The sequence below is a fragment of the Microcaecilia unicolor genome, chromosome 1 (genome assembly GCF_901765095.1).
Source record: "Microcaecilia unicolor chromosome 1, aMicUni1.1, whole genome shotgun sequence".
NCBI lineage: Eukaryota > Metazoa > Chordata > Amphibia > Gymnophiona > Siphonopidae > Microcaecilia > Microcaecilia unicolor.
In genome coordinates this window covers 450,696,373-450,719,370 of record NC_044031.1, presented here as the reverse complement: position 1 = coordinate 450,719,370, position 22,998 = coordinate 450,696,373, and the positions used below count along the sequence as shown (strand labels likewise).

Genomic DNA, 22,998 nt, shown 5'->3' with positions numbered 1-22,998 from the left:
CCTGAGCTTTGTAATGTAGCTTGAGTTTAGACCCCTCCCCTTCTATATCTATCAATATATTTATTTTAGAGGTGGGTAGGGATGAAACTTTTTAACAGCAAGATTAATCACAATTGAATATGTTGTAGTTTTTAGTCCCAGAGCAACTGAATTCTGTTCAGAAATGCATAATCCACTATATAAGTGATATAAAAAAGCTATAATAAGTAAATGACATATATTGCCAGTTTATAAATGGAAATGTAAATTTTATTGGTACATTTTGAAATTTAAAACATTCTTTTCAGGAATATCTCAAGATTTCTTTGCAGTTCTATTCTCAGTTCAACCATTTGTACAAACAGTTTGCTTGTTCTGGTGTAAGTGTCCTCCTGTATTTGTTTAATATATGTGATCATCTCTGGTTGAAAGGTGACTAAAGTCTCCAGAAACAAACAAAGCGGTTTTAATGAATTCTGTTAGAGCAAACAATTAACCCTATCCTTTTCATGTGAAAAAATAATTTTAAAAAAGTTACTGAAGTTCAAACATGTAACATTTTCATTTTGCTTATGGACCCATGATATGAAAAATTAGCCGTTCTCAACATTTTTGATCTACTATTTTAGTTACCTTTTCTCACAGATGGTCACATATGACCAACCATAGAAAACATTTCACAAGGTATTATTGTTGCACATGTTAGATATTTCCTTGCTATCACAGGGCAGGGTATTCAGAAATCCAGCATTTCTATGTCTAAAATATTAGTTTCATCACAAGATTGGTTCTGACCTGTAGCATGAAATTTCAGCAGCAACATTGTCTGTTTTATAGTTTGAGGGCCTCTTACTAATCCTCACTAGCAATTCCTGCACGGCAAATGAGAGGAAGCCCATAGGAATTGAATGGGCTTCCTCTCATTTGCCACACCGAGAATCAGTAGCGCAGCTTTGTAAAAGAGGCCCCTAGTCAGGTGATGGATTAAACACACATGTTTTCTTCAGTGTTGGTTCGTTAGGTGTGGCATAATGTGCTGAAGATGATGATGTTTTTATGGTGAACCCCCCCCCCCCCCCCCCCCAAATTTTTATTGAAATTCAAATTTCAACATCATACCAAATATAGCATTGACACAAAATGTCAAAAGTCCAGTATCTAGAAGAATTTTAAGAAACAATGAATGATTCAGGGTTGAAGGGGAGGGAGGGGGTTAGGAAGGGATAGGGAAATGACAGGGGGCAAGATTGATCTCACCACCTGTGACAGGCAGGCGAAAAGTAAAACTGGGGACAATAAAGAGAGGAACAAGGTTGGAGGGTATTGTATTTTGAGATATGTGGGTAATTAACAAGATGTGTAAATGTTGGTTATATAAGTTAATTGGATAGTCAATATGTTGTGACTTTGAGAAGAAATGGAAGCATAAGTGGAAGTATATTGTATGGTCTCATTGATATAAATGTTTTCAGATATTTCAAAAGACTCAATAAAAATTTAAAGTAAAAAAAAAAAAAAAAGAGAAACAATGAATGCCTATTTTTGTAAGGTCCCCTACCCTCCATTACATTACGTTACTTCTAGACTTGTATCCCGCTAACATCTTTCAGTTTTAAGCGGGTTGCAATCAAAAATAACCAGAACAAACCTCTGGGAATTAAAAATCTAACTATATTACATGTTTTTTTTATAAATAAAAAAGTTTTTATGTTCTTCCTAAACAAAAGATATGATTGTGTGAGAGAGAACTTCTCCAGCAGTATCTTTCCATAATTGAGCTGCTTGAACAGCCAAAGATTTATCAAAAAGCGCTAATCTTTTCTTACCCTTAACTGAAGAAAAAGTTTAAAAAAATATCAGTATCACTTCTAACTCTGAGAAGATGCAAAACAAAAATGAGCTAACATGTAACCTGGAATCTGTCCTTTTAATATTTTAAAAAGAAAGCAAGCAAACTTAAAAGAAACTTGCTGCAATGGGCAACCAGTGGAGCTTAACATAAAAAGAAGAGACACTGTCGAGCTTAGATAACCCAAAAATCTATCTTATTGCCGTATTTGTTGTAGTTTGAATCTTCCTTAGGGACACCTTTGAACAACCTAAGTAAATCAAATTACAGTAATCAAGGGATGACAATCGTTCATATTGATCAAGTTCAAAAAATTTATGAATAATACGAAACCTCTTCATTAAGAAAAAACATAACCACTGTATTAACTTGTGGTTGCATTGAGATAGAACAATCAATTTGAACCCTTAAGATCTTAATGAGGTTTCCCCCCCCCCCCCCCCATCCTTGTGTTCCCTACAGGATGGTGTATCAAATTATAAAAAAATATTGTCAGGTATCAAATTATATAATCATATCTACATTACTACAGGCACTCTGGACAGAATAACAAACCGTCCGCTCTCTATGTAATAGTCTGTGAGCCCAGGGAGTTTAAAAGTGAGCTTTGCAGTCTCATTTATAATAAATTTAAAAATGGAGTCCAGATACATATAAATCTTTTGTTCTCCTTTTCCCTGGACTGACATACACTTCATACGGAGTAGGCAGTGCATTTCATTTCTCCACATTAATGTGGGATGATCCTCCTTTATCCATTGGAATAGGATATGCCACTTTGTTATCAAACATGCTTTCTTTACAAACAAGGAATATTCATCATTTTCCAATTCCAAGTCATTCTCTAAATCCAAAAGACACAATCAGGTGAATTTTCGAAAGAGAAGGGCGCCCATCTTCCTACACAAATTGGGAGATGGGCGTCCTTCTCGCAAGATCGCCCAAATCAGCATAATCGAAAGCCGATTTTGGGTGCCTTCAACTGCTTTCCATTGCGGGGACGACCAAAGTTCATGGGGGCGTGTCGGCAGTGTAGCGAAGGCGGGACTGGGGCGTGCTTAGGAGATGGGCGTCCTTGGCCAATAGTGGAAAAAAGAAGGACGTCCCTGATCAACACTTGGGCGACTTTACTTGGTCCATTTTTTTTCACGACCAAGCATCAGAAAGGTGCCTGAACTGACCAGATGACCACCGGAGGGAATCGGGGATCACCCCCCCTTACTCCCCCAGTGGTCACTAACCCCCTCCCACCATTAAAAAAAAAACGTTTAAAAATACTTTTTGGCCAGCCTCAAATGCCATATTCAGGTCCATCGCAGCAGTATGCAGGTCCCTGGAGCAGTTGTAGTGGGTGCAGTGTACTTCAGGCAGGCGGACCCAGGCCCATCCCCCCTTACCTGTTACACTTGTGGTAAATGTGAGCCCTCCAAAACCCACCACAAACCCACTGTACCCACATGTAGGTGCCCCCCTTCATTCCTAAGGGCTATGGTAGTGGTGTACAGTGATGTGTTTTGGAGGGGGGGTAGGGGGGCTCAGCACCAAAGGTAAGGGAGCTATGCACCTGGGACCTTTTTCTGAAGTCCACTGCAGTGCCTCCTAGGGTGTCTGGTTGGAGTCCTGGCATGTGAGGGGGGCCAGTGTACTACGAATGCTGGCTCCTCCCACGACCAAATGGCTTGGATTTGGTTTTTTTTGAGATAGGCGTTCTTGGTTTCCATTATCGCCGAAAACCGGGGACGACCATCTCAAAAACGACCTAAGGACGACCATCTCTAAGGTAGACCTAAATTTCATGATTTGAGCATCCCCGACTGTATTAGTTAGAGTTTGAAAGACCTCTGCGATGTTGTTTTTAAAAGTTATATAGATAGTGACATCGTCCACATATATAAAAGGATTAAATCTCATTTTTTCTAATTATTTGACAAGTGGGGGCCTTCATTATATTAAATAGTGTGGGTGATATTGGGGAGCCTTAGGAGACTGCACATTTGGGGATCCATAGGGCTGAGAATTTGTTTTTCAGAAGCCTTTGAACCAGGCTGCCATTCTCACTGATTCTTATGTTGTCTATCAGGGACAGTAGTGTTGTGTGGTCTATTACATCGAATGCATGTGACATATCAAATTGTAGAAGTGGAATTTTCTGAACTTGGCATATTCATCTTCTGAATTTTGTTTACAATGTGATTATGACTGTCTCTGTGCTGTATGATGGTCTGAAGCCTGATTGAGTTGTGAAGGATTGAGAATTGCATCAGGTATTCCATCAGTTGTTGTGCTACAAGGCTCTCCATTGTTTTGGTCAATAGTGGTGTTGAGGCCACTAGTTGATAATTTGTGGGGTCGCTGATCTTATTGATGTTTTTAGGAATTGGAAGCGAGTATGATCTTGCCTTTATCAGCAGGGTATTGATCTTTCAAGAGCATGTGTTCTATGTGTTCTGTGAGGCATTTAATGAACCAATTTGGTGGATTTTTATCATATAATTAGGGCAGCAATCTAGTGCCAGCTCGTCTGCTGCTGTTGGTGGTTTTTTTTTTTTATGCTGTTAGGTTCTGGGTGTTTAGTAGGCTTTACATTAGCTCATATACTTTTTTGTGTTCATTTGTTCTCAATATGTGTTGTAATATTCAGCTTTTGCTCTTTTTATATATGATTGTACATCCTTAAGAGCTTTCCTCCATATGTTTTTGTTCATGTCTGATTTGGTTTTGGACCATTTTCTCTCACGTTTCCTGCACAATTTTTTCATCTCTCTAGTAGCTCTTCATTAAACTGCGGGCATGGTTGTTTTTTTATTTTTTTTCATTTTGAATGGTACTATTTTATTCAGTATGTTTTTGCTGAATTCATCCCAGTTTCTCATGAATTGGATGTTATTAGGTAGTATTTACATTTGTTCGTTCTGTGCTATTGCCCAGAAACTGTTGGTACCCACTTTTCCTCTAGTTGTATATTTGTACAATGTTCTTGGTTCCCTATTTTTGCCATTCTGTTTCCATTGTAGTGTGAATGTGAGCTTGCTATGATCTGACCATAACACTTCTTCCCATTTATGGTTTTCTAGCATGAAGTTATTTATGTATGTAGGATCATCATCTGAGACGGTGAATTTATGCAGCAGAATAACATGCATAGTTTTCTCTGCCCAGCAGTTCTGTTGCCTTCTTGCATGACTGAAGCACCTAAGAAATTTACTCTAACTTTTCCTATTCAGTTAATCCCATAAACATGTCTAAGACTACATTTGTTACACTTGTATCACAAGAACTGCTGCCCTATGCTTTAGAAGTCATTGCAATATATCATTGGTGCTGTTCCAGCAATTGGGAACATGTTGAATGAAATTTTCTTCTGTCGAACCTTTCCACTTTTGGTGTTTATTTCAATCATTGGTATTAACTGGACTGTGCTAAAGTTTCCAACTCTCTTCTGCACTTTGAAAGAGACATTTCTTTGTTAGCTTTTAATTGCATTATTTACTGAAAGTTGAAGAGCATGTGAAGTGCACAGAGTGTGTTCATAAGGTAGTGCTGATGTTAGCGTTAAGGTTTCAGGCATTGGTTTTTGCAACCAGTTTAATGTTTTCACACAGGTTCCATGCCTTCAGCATGAAATTAATGTGCTGTTCTGCATTTTCTGATGTATGACATTCGGTGAAATTAAATATTCCAGTAGCAAATGACTTGATTCCATTCTTTATCAACGCCCAAATAGCTCTCGTTTGCCAACGATCTGTAGTTATCAATACATAGGTAGCATCTGCCAGCATGGCTAGTTTTCTCTGCTTGTATTCCTTTGAGCAGTTCTGTTATTTTTCTATATATTCTTTTTGAGAGCATTTCATAGGCGGTGTCAGATGTGACTACCCTCAGTATATCTTGTAGATCTGTGCCTGTAACAATATTTTTTGGCCTGAGTTTTCTGAGATCCAATGTGCAATGGCATCCTTTGTTACATCACTGTTGGCTTTGGAGGTAGGCTAGCTGTTATTTATAAAGTCAAACAATCTTGGCTTCAAAGAAGCCAAAGTTAAAAAGACGCTTTCAGTGATTCTACTCAAAGGAAAAGTAAATGTATGCTTTGAATTAAGATAGTAGTGTAGGGGGTGCTTCATCAAGGTGCAGTAAAAGATCACCTTTTACTGCAAGATTCAGTAACCTGTGGGATCTCAGTAAAAGAATAACACTGCTTGTGAACCACCTTGCGAAGCTGTGACCTGATTCTCCTGGGCTGGAGACAGAGCTATCCAGGCTTCTGCCCCACCCCTCCAAAGCACATCTCCACACCTCAATTAAGCCCCTCTCCCTAATGCAAGCGCCAAGCCTCCATAATCCCTCCCATCCCACTGCTAAGAGGTCATGTTGTTGTATAAGGATGAATGAGTCCCTAGTGACAGTAGCGTGAGACTACTGCTGAGGGTGCTGTTTTGACAGGTGGTGCCAGTAAGGCAGGAACAACTGGAGATTGCTTCTTTCTTGGACCACTAGACCACCAGGCCAGAGAGGTAAGGACACAGGGGTGGGGTGAGAAGGATTATGGAGGTTGAGAGTAGAGAGCTGCACGGCTTCCGTCCCCGCAGGAATCCCGCGGAACCCGCGGGATTCCCGCGGGGACGGAGGCAGTTCCTGCGGGGTTCCCGCGGGGATGGAACCAGTTCTGCAGGGTTCCCGCGGGGATGGAGGCAGTTCCTGCGGGGTTCCCGCGGGGATGGAACCAGTTCTGTGGGCTTCCCTTGGAAGTGTAAGCTGCACCTGCACCAGACTCTCATCTACCGAATACCAATTTATTTGAGTGCTGTCTCCTCCTCCTCTTCTTCCTTGCTTTAACAGCATAAATGTGGAAAGTCTTCCATTAAGGAGGTGATAGAGTCACAAATGATGACTGAATTCAAAAAGGCGTGCTAACCTTAAATGGCTGCATGTGTGTGGATATGTCAAGTGACACTTAGATGACGACTCTGGCTGTGATGAACTAGAGCTGATACCTGGCAGACTTGTATGGTCTGTGTCTCATACATGGCAATCTGGTGTAGGATGGGCTGGAAAGGGCTTAGACAGCAACTTCAGTGGCTGGAACATGAGGACAGTGCTGGACAGACTTTTATGGTCTGTGTCCCACAAATGAGAACATGAATAGGTTGGAGTGGGCTTCGATGGCAACTCCAGCAGTTGGAACATAAGGATGGGGCCAGATAGACTTCTGTGGTCTTTGTTCCAGAAACACGAAAGAAAGACTATAATCAAGTATATAATATCACACTCGTTGATTTAATGATGAATTGATCATGAGTGTGACTATTGGGCAGAGTGGATGGACCGTTCAGGTCTATTTGCTGTCACTTACTATGTTACTATTAATCCTCTTTGCTCCCAGGCTGGTGCACAGACCTCAGCTCTGACACAGGCATGAGAATCAGATGTCACCTGATCTACTGGCACGTGCATGTGGCGACCTCTCAGCACACACTGCAAGTGAATCAGAGACAAATCTTACATGTGCGCACAAGATTGTTCCAAGTTCCAACTTCCGTTCCTTCCTTGCCTACAGTGCTGTGGCTCAAATCCAGAGAGAGACTGAGGGAGCTGACTGGAACTTTCTTTTATGTACTATTAAATTCTTACGGGGATGGGTGAGGATGGGTTAAATTTTTACGGGGATGGGTGGGGATGGGTTAAATTCTTGCGGGGACGGGTTGGGATGGTTTAAATTTTTGCGGGAATGGGTGGGGATGGGTAAGATTCCAGTGGGGATGGGTGGGGATGGGTAAGATTCCAGCGGGGATGGGTAAGATTTCTGTCCCCGTGCAACTCTCTAGTTGAGAGCTTGCATCGGGGGGCAAGGGATCTATACCACTGCCCCTTTAAGCTCCAGCCGGGAGCATCAGGCCGTAGCTTTGAGTCCCGATGCACCCGGCAGGGTAAAATGGTAAAATTACCTGAGCTTTTGGTTGGTGTTATTTTGTTGTCATTTTCTGTCCATAATGTGACTTCTGGAGTATCACCACAAGTCTCGTTATGGTATTTACATAGTAATGAGATTTAAAACATGCATGTGCATGTTTTGCATCTCATTACCATGTAACCTGCGGTGACTTAAATATTGCCATGGTAGTTTAAGACAAGCTGCGTTAGAGCCATTCGTTGCATTAAGGGGCAAATAATGCGACTTAAATCCCTAACACAGCTTGATGAATCCATACAGTGCCAGAGATTTGCCAGTTTCTTAGGCAACAGTTTTACTGATATAAAGCAGTTGATGAAACTCAAGAGTACCTTGCAAAACAATATGAATTTGGAAATTCAAGACCTGCAGGTTTAAAGCCAACCGGCCAGCATTACTCTAGATACTGGAAAATTGTGAGAACTATGTATCCAGGGCAGGGGTTCTCATCCATTCCTCAGGACAGAAAAGCCAGTCTGGTTTTTAAGATATTCACAATGAATATGCATGAAATACATTTGCATTCACTGCTTCCATAGTATTCTAAATTCTCTCATGCATATTCATTGTGGGTATCCTGCAGACCTGATTGGCTTGGTGTGTCCCAAGGACTGGACTGGAACCCCCGATCTAGGGTAAGGGTGACAGGCTGGCTCAGCAGTACACTAGACTGAAGCCAGAAGCCAAGATGTCCATGATAGAATATTTGTAGGAGCCACTTCTCCTCCAGAGTACAAAGTTAACTCTTTTTTTTTTTTTTTTGTAACTATAAATCTGATGGTAGTGAAATTAAAATATTTTTTAAAACTTGAAATGGTTTTATTCCAGAGGGTACCTTTTGTCCTAAATAAGTGGTCCTGGAATGTTCATTCGATCAGAAGACAGCTAGAAAATGTAGAAATATGGGAAGGAAGTTCCATTTGCAGAAAACAGTTTGGTGCGTTCCTAGCCCGGGAAATGCCTTTTGTCTAGAAATGCAAAACAGCAGATCGATGATAGTAAAGGTCCAATTTTTATTCACCACACCAGAAACTATCACAAAATTAATCAAATTCATCTTAACTCACAACTACTTCCACTTTAACAATGATATCTATCTGCAAATAATGGGCACTGCGATGGGCACCAGGACAGCACCCCAATATGCCAACCTTTTTATGGCTGAGCTGGAAGAGACATTTCTGAATACACACCAGACCAAACCTCTAAAATACTACCGGTACATCGATGACATTTTTATGATTTGGACGGAGGGTGAAGAAACTCTGAAACAATTTTATTCTGCATTCAATACATACCATCCTACAATCAGATTCAAAATTGACTACTCCCCAGAAAAAGTCAATTTTTTGGACACCACGGTCTCAATCAGTGATGGCTGTATACAAACATCTGTATACAAGAAACCCACAGACAGATGTAGCTATCTCCACAACTCCAGCTTCCATCCTTCACATACAAAAAGATCCATCATTTACAGCCAAGCCACAAGATACCACCGTATCTGCTCTGACCCAGGGGACAGAGACAGACACCTTAAAACCCTGACTGAATCCTTCAAACAGAAGGGCTACAACCCCAAAATAATCTCCAAGAATATTGCCTCCTCCCTCAAAACATCCAGGGAGAATCTGCTACAGTACAAAAAGAAAAGATCCACAGACAGAATCCCGCTTGTAGTGACATACAATCCAGAGCTGGAAAAACTGAGGAAAATCATAAGAGATCTACAACCTATACTCCAGGAGGATGAATTACTGAAAGAGATATTCCCATCCCCACCAGTACTGGCCTTCCGACAGCCACCCAATTTAAAACACAAGCTAATCAGAAGTAAACTTCCTTCACAGACTGAAAAGGAACAGAAGGGCACACTTCCCTGCAATTTATCCAGTTGCAAACTATGCCAAAATATTTCACAGGACCCCACAGTCATCCACAAAGGAAAGATATTCAACATAAAGGGATCTTTCACTTGCTCATCTTCCAATGTGGTATATATCATTCAGTGTAAAAAATGTAATGAAGGATGCTATATTGGAGAAACAGGCCAGATGCTTAAGACAAGATTCAATTTACATAGACATCATATAAACAATGCTGGTGCCAGCAGGGTTCCCACACCTGTTGGGCAACATTTTACAAGACCAGGACACTGCACCAGTGACTTCACAGTGAGAATCCTCAAAGGTAACTTTAAAACCATACAAGAACGTAAGACCTTTGAAGTCAGAATGATTGAATATTTTAACACCCAACAGAAAGGACTTAACAAGGACCTGGGGTTCCTAGCCCATTATAAACCATAAAGCTGTATGTCTCTGTTGATCACCCTCCCCTCACCTATCCACACCCACCCTGTTAGAATACCAATGATATGCTTTGATGTCCCCATGCATACTTCCTACCCACCCCCATCCTCCCACCCTGTCAGACTGTCATAGCAATGCTTGAATGTTCTCACTTATATACACTGTCAGCTAGCACATTTGCTTATTTCCGATCTGACGAAGAAGGGCAACCTTCGAAAGCTAATCAAGAAATGTATTAAGTTATGTCCAATAAAAAAGGTATCATCTTATTTTCTTTTCCATGTTTTATTTTGTTTGATTTCTATTGATAACCTTAAGAGTGGACTAACACGGCTACCACACTCCTCTACTTATTCACCACACAAAAGCACAAAGAAATAAATACTTAAAAGCCTGACATGGCCATGTTTTGCTCTATAAAATTTCCATGTTTGAGATTTGATATACCATCCAATTGGCAATCTAGGCAGCTTGCAACAATAAAATAATATTCATAAATGAAAAGATTGCCATTTATAATAGGATAAGAAAGCGGAGCGAGAAGGAAGGAAAGGGAGGAAAGCATTTTAACAATAGTGAGCAGCTCTCTGCACAACTAAAAGAAGAACAAAACAAAAACACAAGACAATTTTTTTTTTAAGTGTCGGCAGATACAGAGAAGCAACACAAACGTTCATCCAGGCTCAGCAAAAGGGGGATGCGGGAAGAGAGAAAAGAATTAGGTGCCAAAGGCAGTCATGAATAGAAATGCTTTCAAGTATTTCTTATAAAGTGGTAAAGATGTCTCTAGCTCTACTTTGAACGTCAGTGTATTCCACAAAGAGGGCCAGAGACACTGAACAATTGAGGTCTGAGTGAGTTGAGTGTAATCACCTGGAATGAGGACGCTACAACTGATTCTGTGAGGGCTGCATCAGGGACATAAGTCAACATCGATGATCATAATAGATATGAAAGAAGTGCATGTTAGTATAAATCATAAGAACCATAGAATAAATAAAAGCAAAATCATAAAACATCTTCCCAATTAAGAAATGTATTAAAAAGTGTAGACAGCAGGAATTCATGAGGAGTTGGGAACTCTGCTGGTTTATCATAGAAACATGGCAGATAAGGACCAAATGGACCATCCAGTCTGCCCTTCCTTAGTAACCACTAACTCCTTTTCCTAAGGGATCCCACTTGCCTGTCCCACACTTCCTTAAATTCTGACTTAGTCTTTGTCTCCATTACCTCCACTAGGAAGCCATTCCATGCGTCCACCACTCTTTCCTTGAAATAGTATTAATTCTTCCTTAGCCTTTTTCCTCTTAACTTCATTCTATGCTCTCTCATTCCAAAGTTTTCCTTCATTTGAAAAAGGTTCAACTCCTGTACATTGACACCACTGAGGTATTTAAACCTATTATATCCCCTCTCTCCTTCCTATCTTCCATATATACATGTTATAGCCATCCTCTGGGCTGACTCCATCCTGTTTATATCTTTCTGTATGTGCGGTCTCCAGAATTGCACGCAGTACTCTAATGGGGCCTCACCAGAGACTTATACAGGGACACTATCACCTCTTTTTATTTTCCTGCTGGTCATCCCTCTCCTTATGCACCCAAGCATCCTTCTGGCTTTGACTGTCGCCTTTTCTACCTGTTCGGCTACCTTAAGGTCATCAGTCACAATCACCCCCAAGTCCTGCTCTTCTTTCGTACACAGAAGGACTTCTCCCTTGATATGGTACTGTGCCCTTAGATTCTTGTAACCCAAGTACATGATCTTACATTTCTTAGCATTAAATTTTAGTTGCCAATTATTGGACCGTTCTTCAAGTTTTGCCAGATCTTTCCTTATGTCACTCGCACCCTCCGGGGTGTCCATCTTATTACAGAGTTTGGTATCATTCGCAAAGAGACAAACCATACCAGACAGTCCTTCCGCGCAATATCACTCACAAAGATGTTAAAAAGGGCCAGCCCGAGGACCGATCTGTGCGGCACACCACTGATAACATCCCTTTCCTGGGAGCAAGTTCCATTTAGTACTACCCTCTTTCTCCTCCCATTTAACTAGTTTCTAACCCAGTCAGTCACTTTAGGTCCCATATTGAGGGCACTCAGTTTATTAATCAGTTGCCTGTGTTGAACCGTGTCAAAGGCTTTACTGAAATCCAAGTACACCACATCTAGCGCCCCTCCCGCATCTAACGGTTTGGTCACCCAGTCAAAGAAATCAAATTCGGCTGACACGACCTGCCTCTGGTGAATGCCAGGCTGTCTTGGGTCCTGCAGGCCATTTGATTTGAGAAACCTCACAATCTTCAGCTTTAGAAGTGTTTCCATTAGTTTACTTACCACCGAGGTCAGACTGACAGGTCTGTAATTCCCAACCTCCTCCTTTCTTCTGCTCTTGTGCAGAGGGACCACATCCACCTTTCTCCAGTCTTCCGGGACCACACCAGACTCTAGGGAAGCACTGAAGAGGTCAGACAGTGGAGCTGCCAGGACATCTCCTAGTTCCTTGAGTATCCTCAGATGTATCCCATCAGACCCCATCACTTTGTCTACTTTTAATTTAGCTAGCTCCTCACGAACATAGTTTTCTGAGAATTGGTCCAGGTCTACCATACATCCATCCCTATTAGCTTTTGTTTTCTGAGGTCTTACCCTCGGCCTTTCATCTATGAACAGAGAACAGAAGTAATTGTTAAGCAGTTCAGCTTTATCCTTATCGGATTCTACATATTTCTCCCCCTCAACTTTGAGCCTCACAATGCTGTTACGGCACCTTCTCCTGTCACTTACATATCTAAAAGTCTTGTCCCCCAATTTTACTGTATCTGCTATCTTTTCTTTCATTTGCCTGTTGGCTTCCTTGACAACTTTTCCAGCTTCTCTTAGGTTTTCTAGGTATTTTTGCTTGTCTTCCTCTTTCAGAGTTGTCTTGTATTGTACGAAGGCTGTCCTTTTTTTCCCTTATCTTTTCAGCTACTACTGTCTTTTAATTTCTTTACCTGTTTTGGTTTCCCTCAGTGGACAAATACAGAGGTAAAACTAGAGCTCCAGTACCATCAAATGTGATCAGCACACCACACATGGTGGGTCCTATGGACAAACATCTGTGTTCTGCATCTGCACAACCCTCTGCTTTCCTAAGGGGTATGTTTACTAAGGTGTGTTAGCATTTTTAACATGCCTTTAGGCTTGTTAAATGCTAATGCCGCTTAGTAAACATAAAAAAAGTAAAAAAAAAACTCTGCAAGGGTTGATCAATGAGGATGTAAGCAACACCAAGTTACGGAGACAAAAGTCCCGGATGGTGGAGAGTTGAAAATCTGAAGATCCCCGTTTTTGATAAATGTTTGATGTGAAGCACTGGGGTATTAGGAGCTAATATCGTTATATGGACATTTGAAATGAAAGTGTTTGGGATAATTGTTATTATGTAGCTTAGTAAACATAAACATATGGGTAAATGATTTGTCTGTGTCAGGCCCCTCCCTGTCTACCCCATCTTCACCAGTAGTCACCCAGACTCAAGGCTTTTGTTCAGATGGTTTGCCTTCAGCTGGGTTAATGTTATCACAGGACTCAAAGGGGTCTCAGGGGTCTGCAGTTCCTATTCCAGTTGCAGTGAAATGTCTGTGTTTTCCTCAGCTTGACTCTACAGTCCCAAATGATATTACTTTAAGAGAAATATGGAGATTGATTTCCAGGACTGAAATTTGTTTAAAAGCTTCCGTTCCACAATTGTGTGATTTCTTGTGTTAAACTGTGGAAAAATTGTCAGATTTGGATCTACTTTAACTGAATACTTAGTTATGGTATTACCTACCAAATCACCATGTGTCATTCAAAATGTCTGCAATTACTGTAATTACAATTTATTTTGCATTTTCTGTTCATGAAAGATCAAAGGCAGGCAATTAATACTGATTTTATAATGCTGACATCCACATGTCAGACTGAACATGCAGCCAAATCCAATAACACCCCATTCTCAACAGTCACGATGGGGGTAGATCTAACATTTGGGTGCCCAGAACTATGTGGTAAGGCCTATTCTGTATCACAGGGATGAGTTATCATGGTCCTTGAGGGCCACAACCCAGTTGAGATTTGAAGATGTCCTCAATTAATATGCATGAAATTGATTTGTGTGTACTGCTTCCATTGTGTGCACCTAGATCTCATGCGTGGCACTTTTTCTGTTGCTTGCAAATAAGTCTTATACATATTCATTATGGAAATCTTGAAAACCTGACTGAGTGGTGGCTCGTGAGGACCCATAGTTGCCCACCCCTGCTATGTCAGAACTTAGGAGCCTACATTTTGTGATAAAATACAAGCTTAACCTGGTATCGGCATGTCTAATGTTTCAGCTGTTGCATTTATGCCAGCCATAGACCTGGTATAAGTGTGGATATCTCAGTGGGGCAGGGACTCACATAAGTTACATGTCTAAGTGGGAGCCCCGCCTATGGCTCACCCATGCATCTCCCTTGTAAATCTGCGTGATGTATGTTAAACCAGTATTTGCAGAATAGAGCCGAGTTGCCTTGCCAGCACTTTTGTGGGCATGTGTGCGCATATGCGATTGTGCAGTGGGTGCATAAATGTGAGAGCCTAGTTTATAGAATTGCCCTTGCGTTGTGTTTGTGTTTTTCAAGGGCAAGGTCTTTATTGCAAAGTAGCAGACATACTATGTTACATTTCTGTTCTGCAGTTCACCAAACCCTATATTTCCTAACCATAGTAATGTATTTCCTAGACTAAGTCTGTTTTATCTTTGGGGGAAAATAAATCCCATAACTGCTGTCATACAGAGACTAAGGTAAGATGTTCTGTCTTCTTTCCTTCCACAGTGCAGTTTCAGGGTCCCTTTCACACGGAGAACCAAGTCATGGTCTGGCCGATAGGGTCATAAACTGCAGGGAGACCTTGGAAGCTTTCAACCTCATTGTTCTGCAAGTTAGCTCTTTCCCATATGCCCTGCAGACCCAGCAGTCCAGGATCAGTGCTAGCAATGAAGTGCACTGGATACAAACACCGGTGAGTAACTGTTACCTACTGAACTGCTGCTCGCTTCCTGCGCAATGAAATCATTCTAGAACCCATTATAGAAAGTAAAAACAAAGTCTGAACAGATGAATGGCTACAGATGCTTTGTTTGCTTGGTAACTAGATGGGATTGTGGATTTAGCTCACATATTTTTCAGTAGTAGCTGAAGGAGAGTTCCATTCAGGTACAGCAGGCATTTTCTAAGGGGTCAATATTTAACCATGTCAGTCAGTATCAGGACCGCTAAAGGGGGCAAAATTCCTTTGGCCCAGGCCTCCAAGGGGGGCCTGGTGCTGGTAGGTCTCTCTCTCTATCCTGTTCCTGACAGGACCTGGGTGATTGCATCCCGACAGAAGCAGGAGAGAGAAAACTCCAGCACCAGACCCCCCTTGGAGGCTGGGAAGGACCCGGAGGAGCAGACACTGCAGGTCTAGCGCTGCTTTTCACGCTTCCCATTGCTTGCTAAGCAGCTGCTTTTCCTCTCAGGTGTGCTAGCTCAGTTTTGAAACTGAGCATGCCTTGAGAGAAAAAACAGCCACAGGGGCAGGCAATCGGCAGAGTGAAAGAACAGCGCTGGAAGAAGACCTCTTCTGCTGGCGGAGCCTCAGGATCCCCGCTAGCCAAGGTATTTCAAGTGCAATTCTGGCAGCGATCAGGTGGTGGTGGGGAGCCGCAGCGGATGTCGATTGTGGGGGAGGGGGTCGGCCCTACCCTGGGCCTGGTTCAGTCTCTTGGTGGCCCAGTATGCAGCACCCAACCTTAGCTCTGGCATAGTTTGGCTAGTGCCAAGGTGGGCAGAGGAAATATTCAGTGGCACTGTCTAGTTAGCGCCATTGAATCTCTCTCACCGGTAGTTATCTGGTTAGCAGCAGATGCTAACTAGACAAGTGCTATTGAATTCTGACCTCTAAGTTCATTGGTACATGAGGCAATGGGAGGGTTAAGGGACTTGCCCAGGATCACAAGAAATAGCAGTAGGCTTTGAACCCTGGCTTACCTATTCTCAGCACACTACAATTTGGTCGTTACTGTATGCCCCCTAGCACCTCAAGTATCCAATTGTTTACCTATCAGTGCCCCCTAGAGGTCACAGATGTACATTGAGACGTATGTGTTAGGCGGGGAGAGTCTGATAGGTACGGATGGGGAGAGGGATCTTGGGGTGATAGTATCTGAGGATTTGAAGGCGACGAAACAGTGTGACAGGGCGGTGGCTGTATCTAGAAGGTTGTTGGGCTGTATAGAGAGAGGTGTGACCAGCAGAAGAAAGGGAATGTTGATACCCCTGTATAAGTCGTTGGTGAGGCCCTATCTGGAGTATTGTGTTCAGTTTTGGAGGCTGTATCTTGCTAAGGATGTAAAAAGAATCAAAGCGGTGCAAAGAAAAGCTACGAGAATGGTATGGGATTTGCGTTATAAGACGTATGAGGAGAGACTTGCTGACCTGAACATGTATACCCTGAAGGAAAGGAGAAACAGGGGTGATATGATACAGACGTTCAAATATTTGAAAGGTATTAATCTGCAAGCAAACCTTTTCCGGAGATACGAAGGCGGTAGAACGAGAGGACATGAAATGAGATTGAAGGGGGGCAGACTCAAGAAAAATGTCAGGAAGTATTTTTTCATGGAGAGAGTGGTGGATGCTTGGAATGCCCTCCCGCGGGAGGTGGTGGAGATGAAAACGGTAACGGAATTCAAACGTGTGGGATAAACATAAAGGAATCCTGTTCAGAAGAAATGGATCCTCAGGAGCTTAGCCGAGATTGGATAACAGAGCCGGTAGTGGGATGTGGGGCTGGTGGTTGGGAGGCGGGGATAGTGCTGGGCAGACTTATACGGTCTGTGCCACAGCCAATGGTGGGAGGCGGGGATAGTGCTGGGCAGACTTGTACGGTCTGTGCCCTGAAAAAGACAGGTACAAATCAAGGTAAGGTATACACAAAAAAAGTGGCACATTTCTTGGGCAGACTGGATGGACTGTGCAGGTCTTTTTCTGCCATCATCATCTACTATGTATTACTTTCATGTTTACCTACATTGTTTTCCTGGCCACATCCCATTAGAGTGAGAACTAGGGTCAGCTTCAAAGGCTATGCTTACTTTGGCTATTCTAAAAAGAATAAAGTGGTACAGTACATCCAAACAGATTTAGTGAAGAACAAACAGGCAACTTAAATTTTACCTTATATTTGTGTCTGTGTCCTGAAGGTTTGGGATCTTTACTTATTTATTTATTTAGATTTTGTTCACACCTTTTTCAGTAGTAGCTCAAGGTGAGTTACATTCAGGTACTATGGATATTTCTCTGTCCCACGAGGGCTCACAATCTAAGTTTGTACCTGAGGCAATGGAGGGTTAAATGACTTATCTTAGATCACAAGGAGCAGCACTGGGATTTGAGCTGGCCACCTCTGGATTGCAAGACCGGTGCTCTAACCACTAGGCCACTCCTCCACTCCACTTTAGTCTTCAATCAACTGGAATAATTCAGCTTCCCATCTTGTAACAATTTGTTCTTGCAGCGGGGAGCTATTGCCAGTTTGCAGACTTTGAGATTGTTACTCAGAGTTCTGTTTTTGTATTTGAAGGTATCATGATAACAAACATAGTAAATAATGGAAGACAGTGGTGTGTTTCCATCTGTCTTGCTGTGGCTAAGGATCTGTCTCAGCTGTACTGCTAGATCCTGTGTCTGGTTTTATTTGTGCCAGTGGCTAGGGCTTTTTTTCACTTGATTTCTCTATTATTATGCCTGAATCTTTAGTGCCTGTTAGAAAATGTAATCATCTTATAAAAGGTAACTGAGACATCAGTCTGTTGAAAGTATCTGATACTTTGGAAGTAAGATGTCCCTGTAACTAAAACAATATCTTACAGAAGGTCGAAGCATACGTAATTCATTTGAACCAAGAATGGAGGTATCTTGGTATTGGCATGAAGTTAACATGAAGCATATGGGAGCATGCATTCACAAACAGGGCAGGCAGCACTTCAGCACTCTCCTTTCATGCCACACTATACACAACATATATCCACACTTGACAATTTATCTAAGAAAAGAGTAGAATTTATTATGCCCGCAGCATTCAACAACTTATGTAAATACATTCATATTATCAAGCAGTTTCATTCAGGTATACATCTTACAGTGATAAGCAATTGGATATATGATTCGATTTGTTCTTGAGCATTTGGGGGAAGGTGGCCTATCCTTTTAAGTCACACAGATCGCTCTATTTGCCTTAGTCAAGATGTAAATTTTCTGCCTTGCCTGGGGCATGTACTGCCAATATGTCTAGGCGCTAACTTCCCAGCTTTGCTCAGGGGATCACAGTAAAAGTGTCCCTCACAACCAACTCTTTCTTGAAACCTTTAGCCTCCCCATTCCATCCAAGACTGAGGTAGACACTGCTGATTATCATTTACTCTGGCATTGGCCCCCCTCCGTACAAGAGGGGAGCTGCCCTTATCAGGCTAGATACTCACCGCCACAAGACTGAGACAGTGATACCTCGCTTGTCACGGTCTCCCCACCAAACTTGGTCCTAGCTGCGGCCACTTCCCACTCTGAAACTTTTTCGTGCAGTGTAACAAAAACCCAGGTATTCGTAGCCTGTATTCATGGCCTGCAGTAGGCGGCTCTCGCCTATGTCTATCTTCAGAAGATGGCTTAGCCACTAATGGGTTGAGGAAGTATGTGCGACTATCCAGTGCTCCTGCCTTTGTTCACATCCTTGGGTGGTAGTATGAAGCATGGCCCTCTTTGTACCAGCTTCCCAGTTTTCGTTTCGTATCCTCCCATCCTAGAACAAGCTGGGGCACTGCTGGTAGAGCATTGACAGATCCTATGTGAGTTTTGTCCCACCTATGCAGGTCAGGGCACTAAAACTCAAGAGCCCCTTGTTAGTGTGATGTAAAAGCACCCCGCTTCCGTGTGAGCCTGGGTGGTAGGGTAAAATAGGTATTGCAGTTCATGTCAGCCTGACATATATATATAGCAGAGTTTAAAAAGGGGTTGGACGGTTTCCTAAAGGACAAGTCCATAAACCGCTACTAAACAGACTTGGAAAAATCCAAAATCCCAGGAATAACATGTATAGAATGTTTGTACATTTGGGAAGCTTGCCAGGTGCCCTTGGCCTGGATTGGCCGCTGTCGTGGACAAGATGCTGGGCTCGATGAACCCTTGGTCTTTTCCCAGTATGGCATTACTTATGTACTTATTATGGAAGCATCACATGATGGCCATCAGACTATGGAGATACAATTAGTGATTTATTATTTCATAGGGGTGTTGACCAACCCATCCAGTTTGTTATTAACGAATAATTCTCTTCCAGTGAAACATTTCCTAATATCAGATGTGCCTCTGCATTTAAACCATTAGAGACAGCACTTATTAATCCAGGGACTGGCTCACATATACTCATAGAAACTTAAGGCACAATTAGCATTACCTAAAGCCGTGAAAACAACATATGATCACTTAAACTTCCGGAAATCATTAAAAACCAACCAGTTCAAAAAGGCATACCCCACCGACCCAGCTTAAATGCCGGTACCTTGAAACACAACGAAACCAAAGCTCGTAATGGATACATAAGAACTCTTCTCTTTACAATTCTCTTCCTCTCTGCAGTCCCCTAATATGTTTGTTACACATGAACCTTATTCTACCAAAGCATTACTGTATTTGTTCATACCGGAATTGGCAAATGCCTTTACGGTACTATGTAAGCCACATTGAGCCTGCAAATAGGTGAGAAAATGTGAGGTATAAATAAATAAATTATGAATCCGATATCATTGGTAGTGCAAGAGCTAGCTTCATCACATCTTTAGGTACCCATTGAGTACAGTAGCCACTGATAGCTCTCGTTGAATCCTATCAACTCATGTTGGTTATACCATTAGCTGGCTAACTGAAATGAGGTAAGGACTGTAGGAGAACATGATACTGTTAAATGGCTTTGAATGTATCTGTTGGTGTTTACCGCTTTAATTGACGATGGGCTATGAATGTATCTGTTGGTGTTTACCCGCCTAATATATGATCAGGATCTTGCAGTGTCCACAGGATCTTAGCAGTGAAGGTTTTCTGGAAGTCTGCAGGAACACTGTGCCCTGGGCTGGGGCTGAGCAAGTCAAGACATTTACTTGCTATTGGATTAGTGTACATATCGGTAAAGATACATAAGACAACTGCCAGGTGCATTTTACTATATACACCACCTGCCAGGCCTAAATGTCTTGCAGGTGTATTTAGGATATAGAAGCAACCTAATTCTATTTCTGGCAGCATAGAAGAAAACAAGAGCTAGTGAAGTAAACTGCCAAGCCCTGGAACCGATGTCCTTTGCCTAAATGAGGAGAGGAATTCCCTAAGCTGAAAGACAGCACATCCGACTAGGGCCCTTGCAGCGATACAAGCCCTGACACTGAGACCGTATAGGTCCTGGTAGTAGGTGATACATGTGACCTGCCAACCATTGGCCAGACGTAGTCTATTACAGCAGCGTGCCTTCCTGTGCAGGTGGCATATGGGAAACCTGTTGAAGCAGTGTGTATCCTAGGAAAGCCAGTATATGCAAAGGCTGTTTGAAGCAGTGTGTATTAATGTGCTAGTGGTATAAGCAACTTGCCTGCTTGTAGGCTATTGAAACCTTGGCCATTCAGTTGCAGATAGTATATGAGAAAATTTGCTGTGAGCCACGTACATTCATGTACCAATAAACCTGCTCCACATGGCTGCTAATTCCGATATATGATCTTCACAGTACATCAGACTAAAGCAACATGGCTGCCTGAGCAGCTGACCACACTCAACCGCATTGCCTCCCTATGACTAGACTTAGATGGCTGCACCTACTGCTGAAGCTCCCAAATAGAAGCTTGACCCGTGCCTACTCCGAGCAGCCTGTTGCAAGGTGTTGACTGCAAAACAGAGCCACAGTGGGTCTTGAACTTGTTCCTCTGGTCTAGAATACACCGCACTAAAGTATACTGCAACAACCACTATGAAAATTTCCAAATAGTGGGGCTTTCTCCCTATCCCTGCAGTGCTGCACAAGAGGGCCTGAGCCTCAGCTTGCCTTTTTTTTTTGTGTGTGGAAGACACAGTCGAGTAGATTTAGAGCTGTTTGGGTATTTTAAGATGACTGCGCCCATGCAGTATGCAAGATGGCGGCACCCATGGGGTTTTGCTAGCATGATCCCCATTAGGGTGGCACCCATGGCTAATGACTGCAATCCCCTTCGGTCTGCATTCATATCGCTTTCAGAATCCCTAATTGCAAGGACATCCTAATATTGCACTGTACACTTTACTCTCTTATACCTTTAAAGAGTGCAGCCTCCGCTTGCTGCCCAGACCCTTTAAAATTAGTGACTCGGTAACCGCACCCTGGACCCAGCATTCTTTTGTAAGAAAACCCTCCGATGCAAGACAGCATTCTAGGGGGATTACCAGCTGCTTTTTAGTACAACACAGTGTGGCAGGCACTACTGAAAGTGCCCTTAGAAACCGCGGTGGTTGGAGCTCGGAGCCGCAGATTCATGACCCGACCTTTCAGAATCACTGACCCCCACAAATGCCTTCCCGCGGCATGTTCACATCACTGCAAATGCCCACCCGTGTTCACTGCCCATGACACCTGTTAATTGAACCTTCCAGATGCAAGTAAGCATCAGAAGGGGCTTACCAACTTGCTCCTGCACAGGCGCCTTTTGCATTTGGTGCTGGAACACACTCCTGTTGGCGCCATGTGCTGCATGGACAATCTCCTGTGGAGCTGGGAATTGGGAGATGCAGGAGCCGGCCTGGAGTTTTCTGTGCCACACGCTTAGCGTGTTTTTTTTTTTTTTGATTCTCCAGTTTCTTCTTCCCGTGCAGGACGCTCGGCCCGTGCAGGGTTCGCCGCTCCTGTGAGGACGTGCTGCAACAAAAGAAAGTTTAGATTTTGGAGCTGCTTATACTAGGTACGTGTCAACGCCACTACTCCCACCAGGGGTCTCTTCCAGAATAGCTGAGGTGCCAGGGGAAGCCGTGCCTGCCTACCCCAGCAACAATGCACATGGCACCTTGGTCTAACCCGACAAGTAAAACTAGACCCCCAAAATGGGAGGCAGACAGGAACAGTGAAGGCGGGACAGGAAAACGCCGGGATTGCCGATGAACACTGTGCGGCACAGTAGGAGGTGCCAGTCTAGCTCTGTACAGCAATGCTGCAAACTGCAAGTCCTGGCACTGCTTCTAAAATCCTCCCCCCCAGAAGCACCATTCAAAAAAGGGGAGCAGTGTTGTGCTGCCACTCCCAGCCGGACAAAAACCATGTGAAACGAGGTGATATAAGAGGCATCGGGTGTTAAGAAGCTGATAAAAGTAAACAACACTTTTTCCATTTTTCTTAATTGCACAACCAGGAGGGAGCAGCTTGAGCCATTAGACCAGCAGGCAAAAATGGCGATTACCCTTTGCAAATGTCACCCCTTACTGCTTCCAGTGGCCACATCCTTTCTCCACCACCTGGACTTCCTCTCTTGTTACTTGCTTCCCAGTCCTTCTTCTACCCTCACTACCTCCACCTTTCCTATTTCTGACCTGACTTGCTTAAACCTACAAGCCCTTGAGTACATGGTATGCTGGAGCTGGCTCGCACCGGCTCGCAAGAGCCGGTTAAAGTTTTAAAACATTTTGCGAGCCAATCAGGCAGGACTCCTTCCCACTCCCTGTTTGCCTCTCCTCCCAGCTCCCCTGAGCCGCAGGGTCCTGGCACATACCTAAAGCCGCTACCCTGGTGGTCTAGTGGATTCTTCGGGGCAGGAAAGATCCCTGTTCTTGCTACTGCATCGCT

The 22,998-nt window shown here is 42.9% G+C and overlaps 1 protein-coding gene across 2 annotated transcripts in view; it reads left to right on the top strand.

Annotated features, from left to right (window-relative positions):
- GREB1L (GREB1 like retinoic acid receptor coactivator) overlaps window positions 1-22,998 on the top strand; it is a 294,440-nt gene that overhangs the window by 164,884 nt on the left and 106,558 nt on the right. For both annotated transcript variants that reach the window (XM_030212882.1, XM_030212875.1), the window contains one exon: window positions 14,946-15,132. In XM_030212882.1, the coding sequence (XP_030068742.1) occupies window positions 14,946-15,132 (187 nt within the window). The remainder of the gene's footprint in view (window positions 1-14,945; window positions 15,133-22,998) is intronic.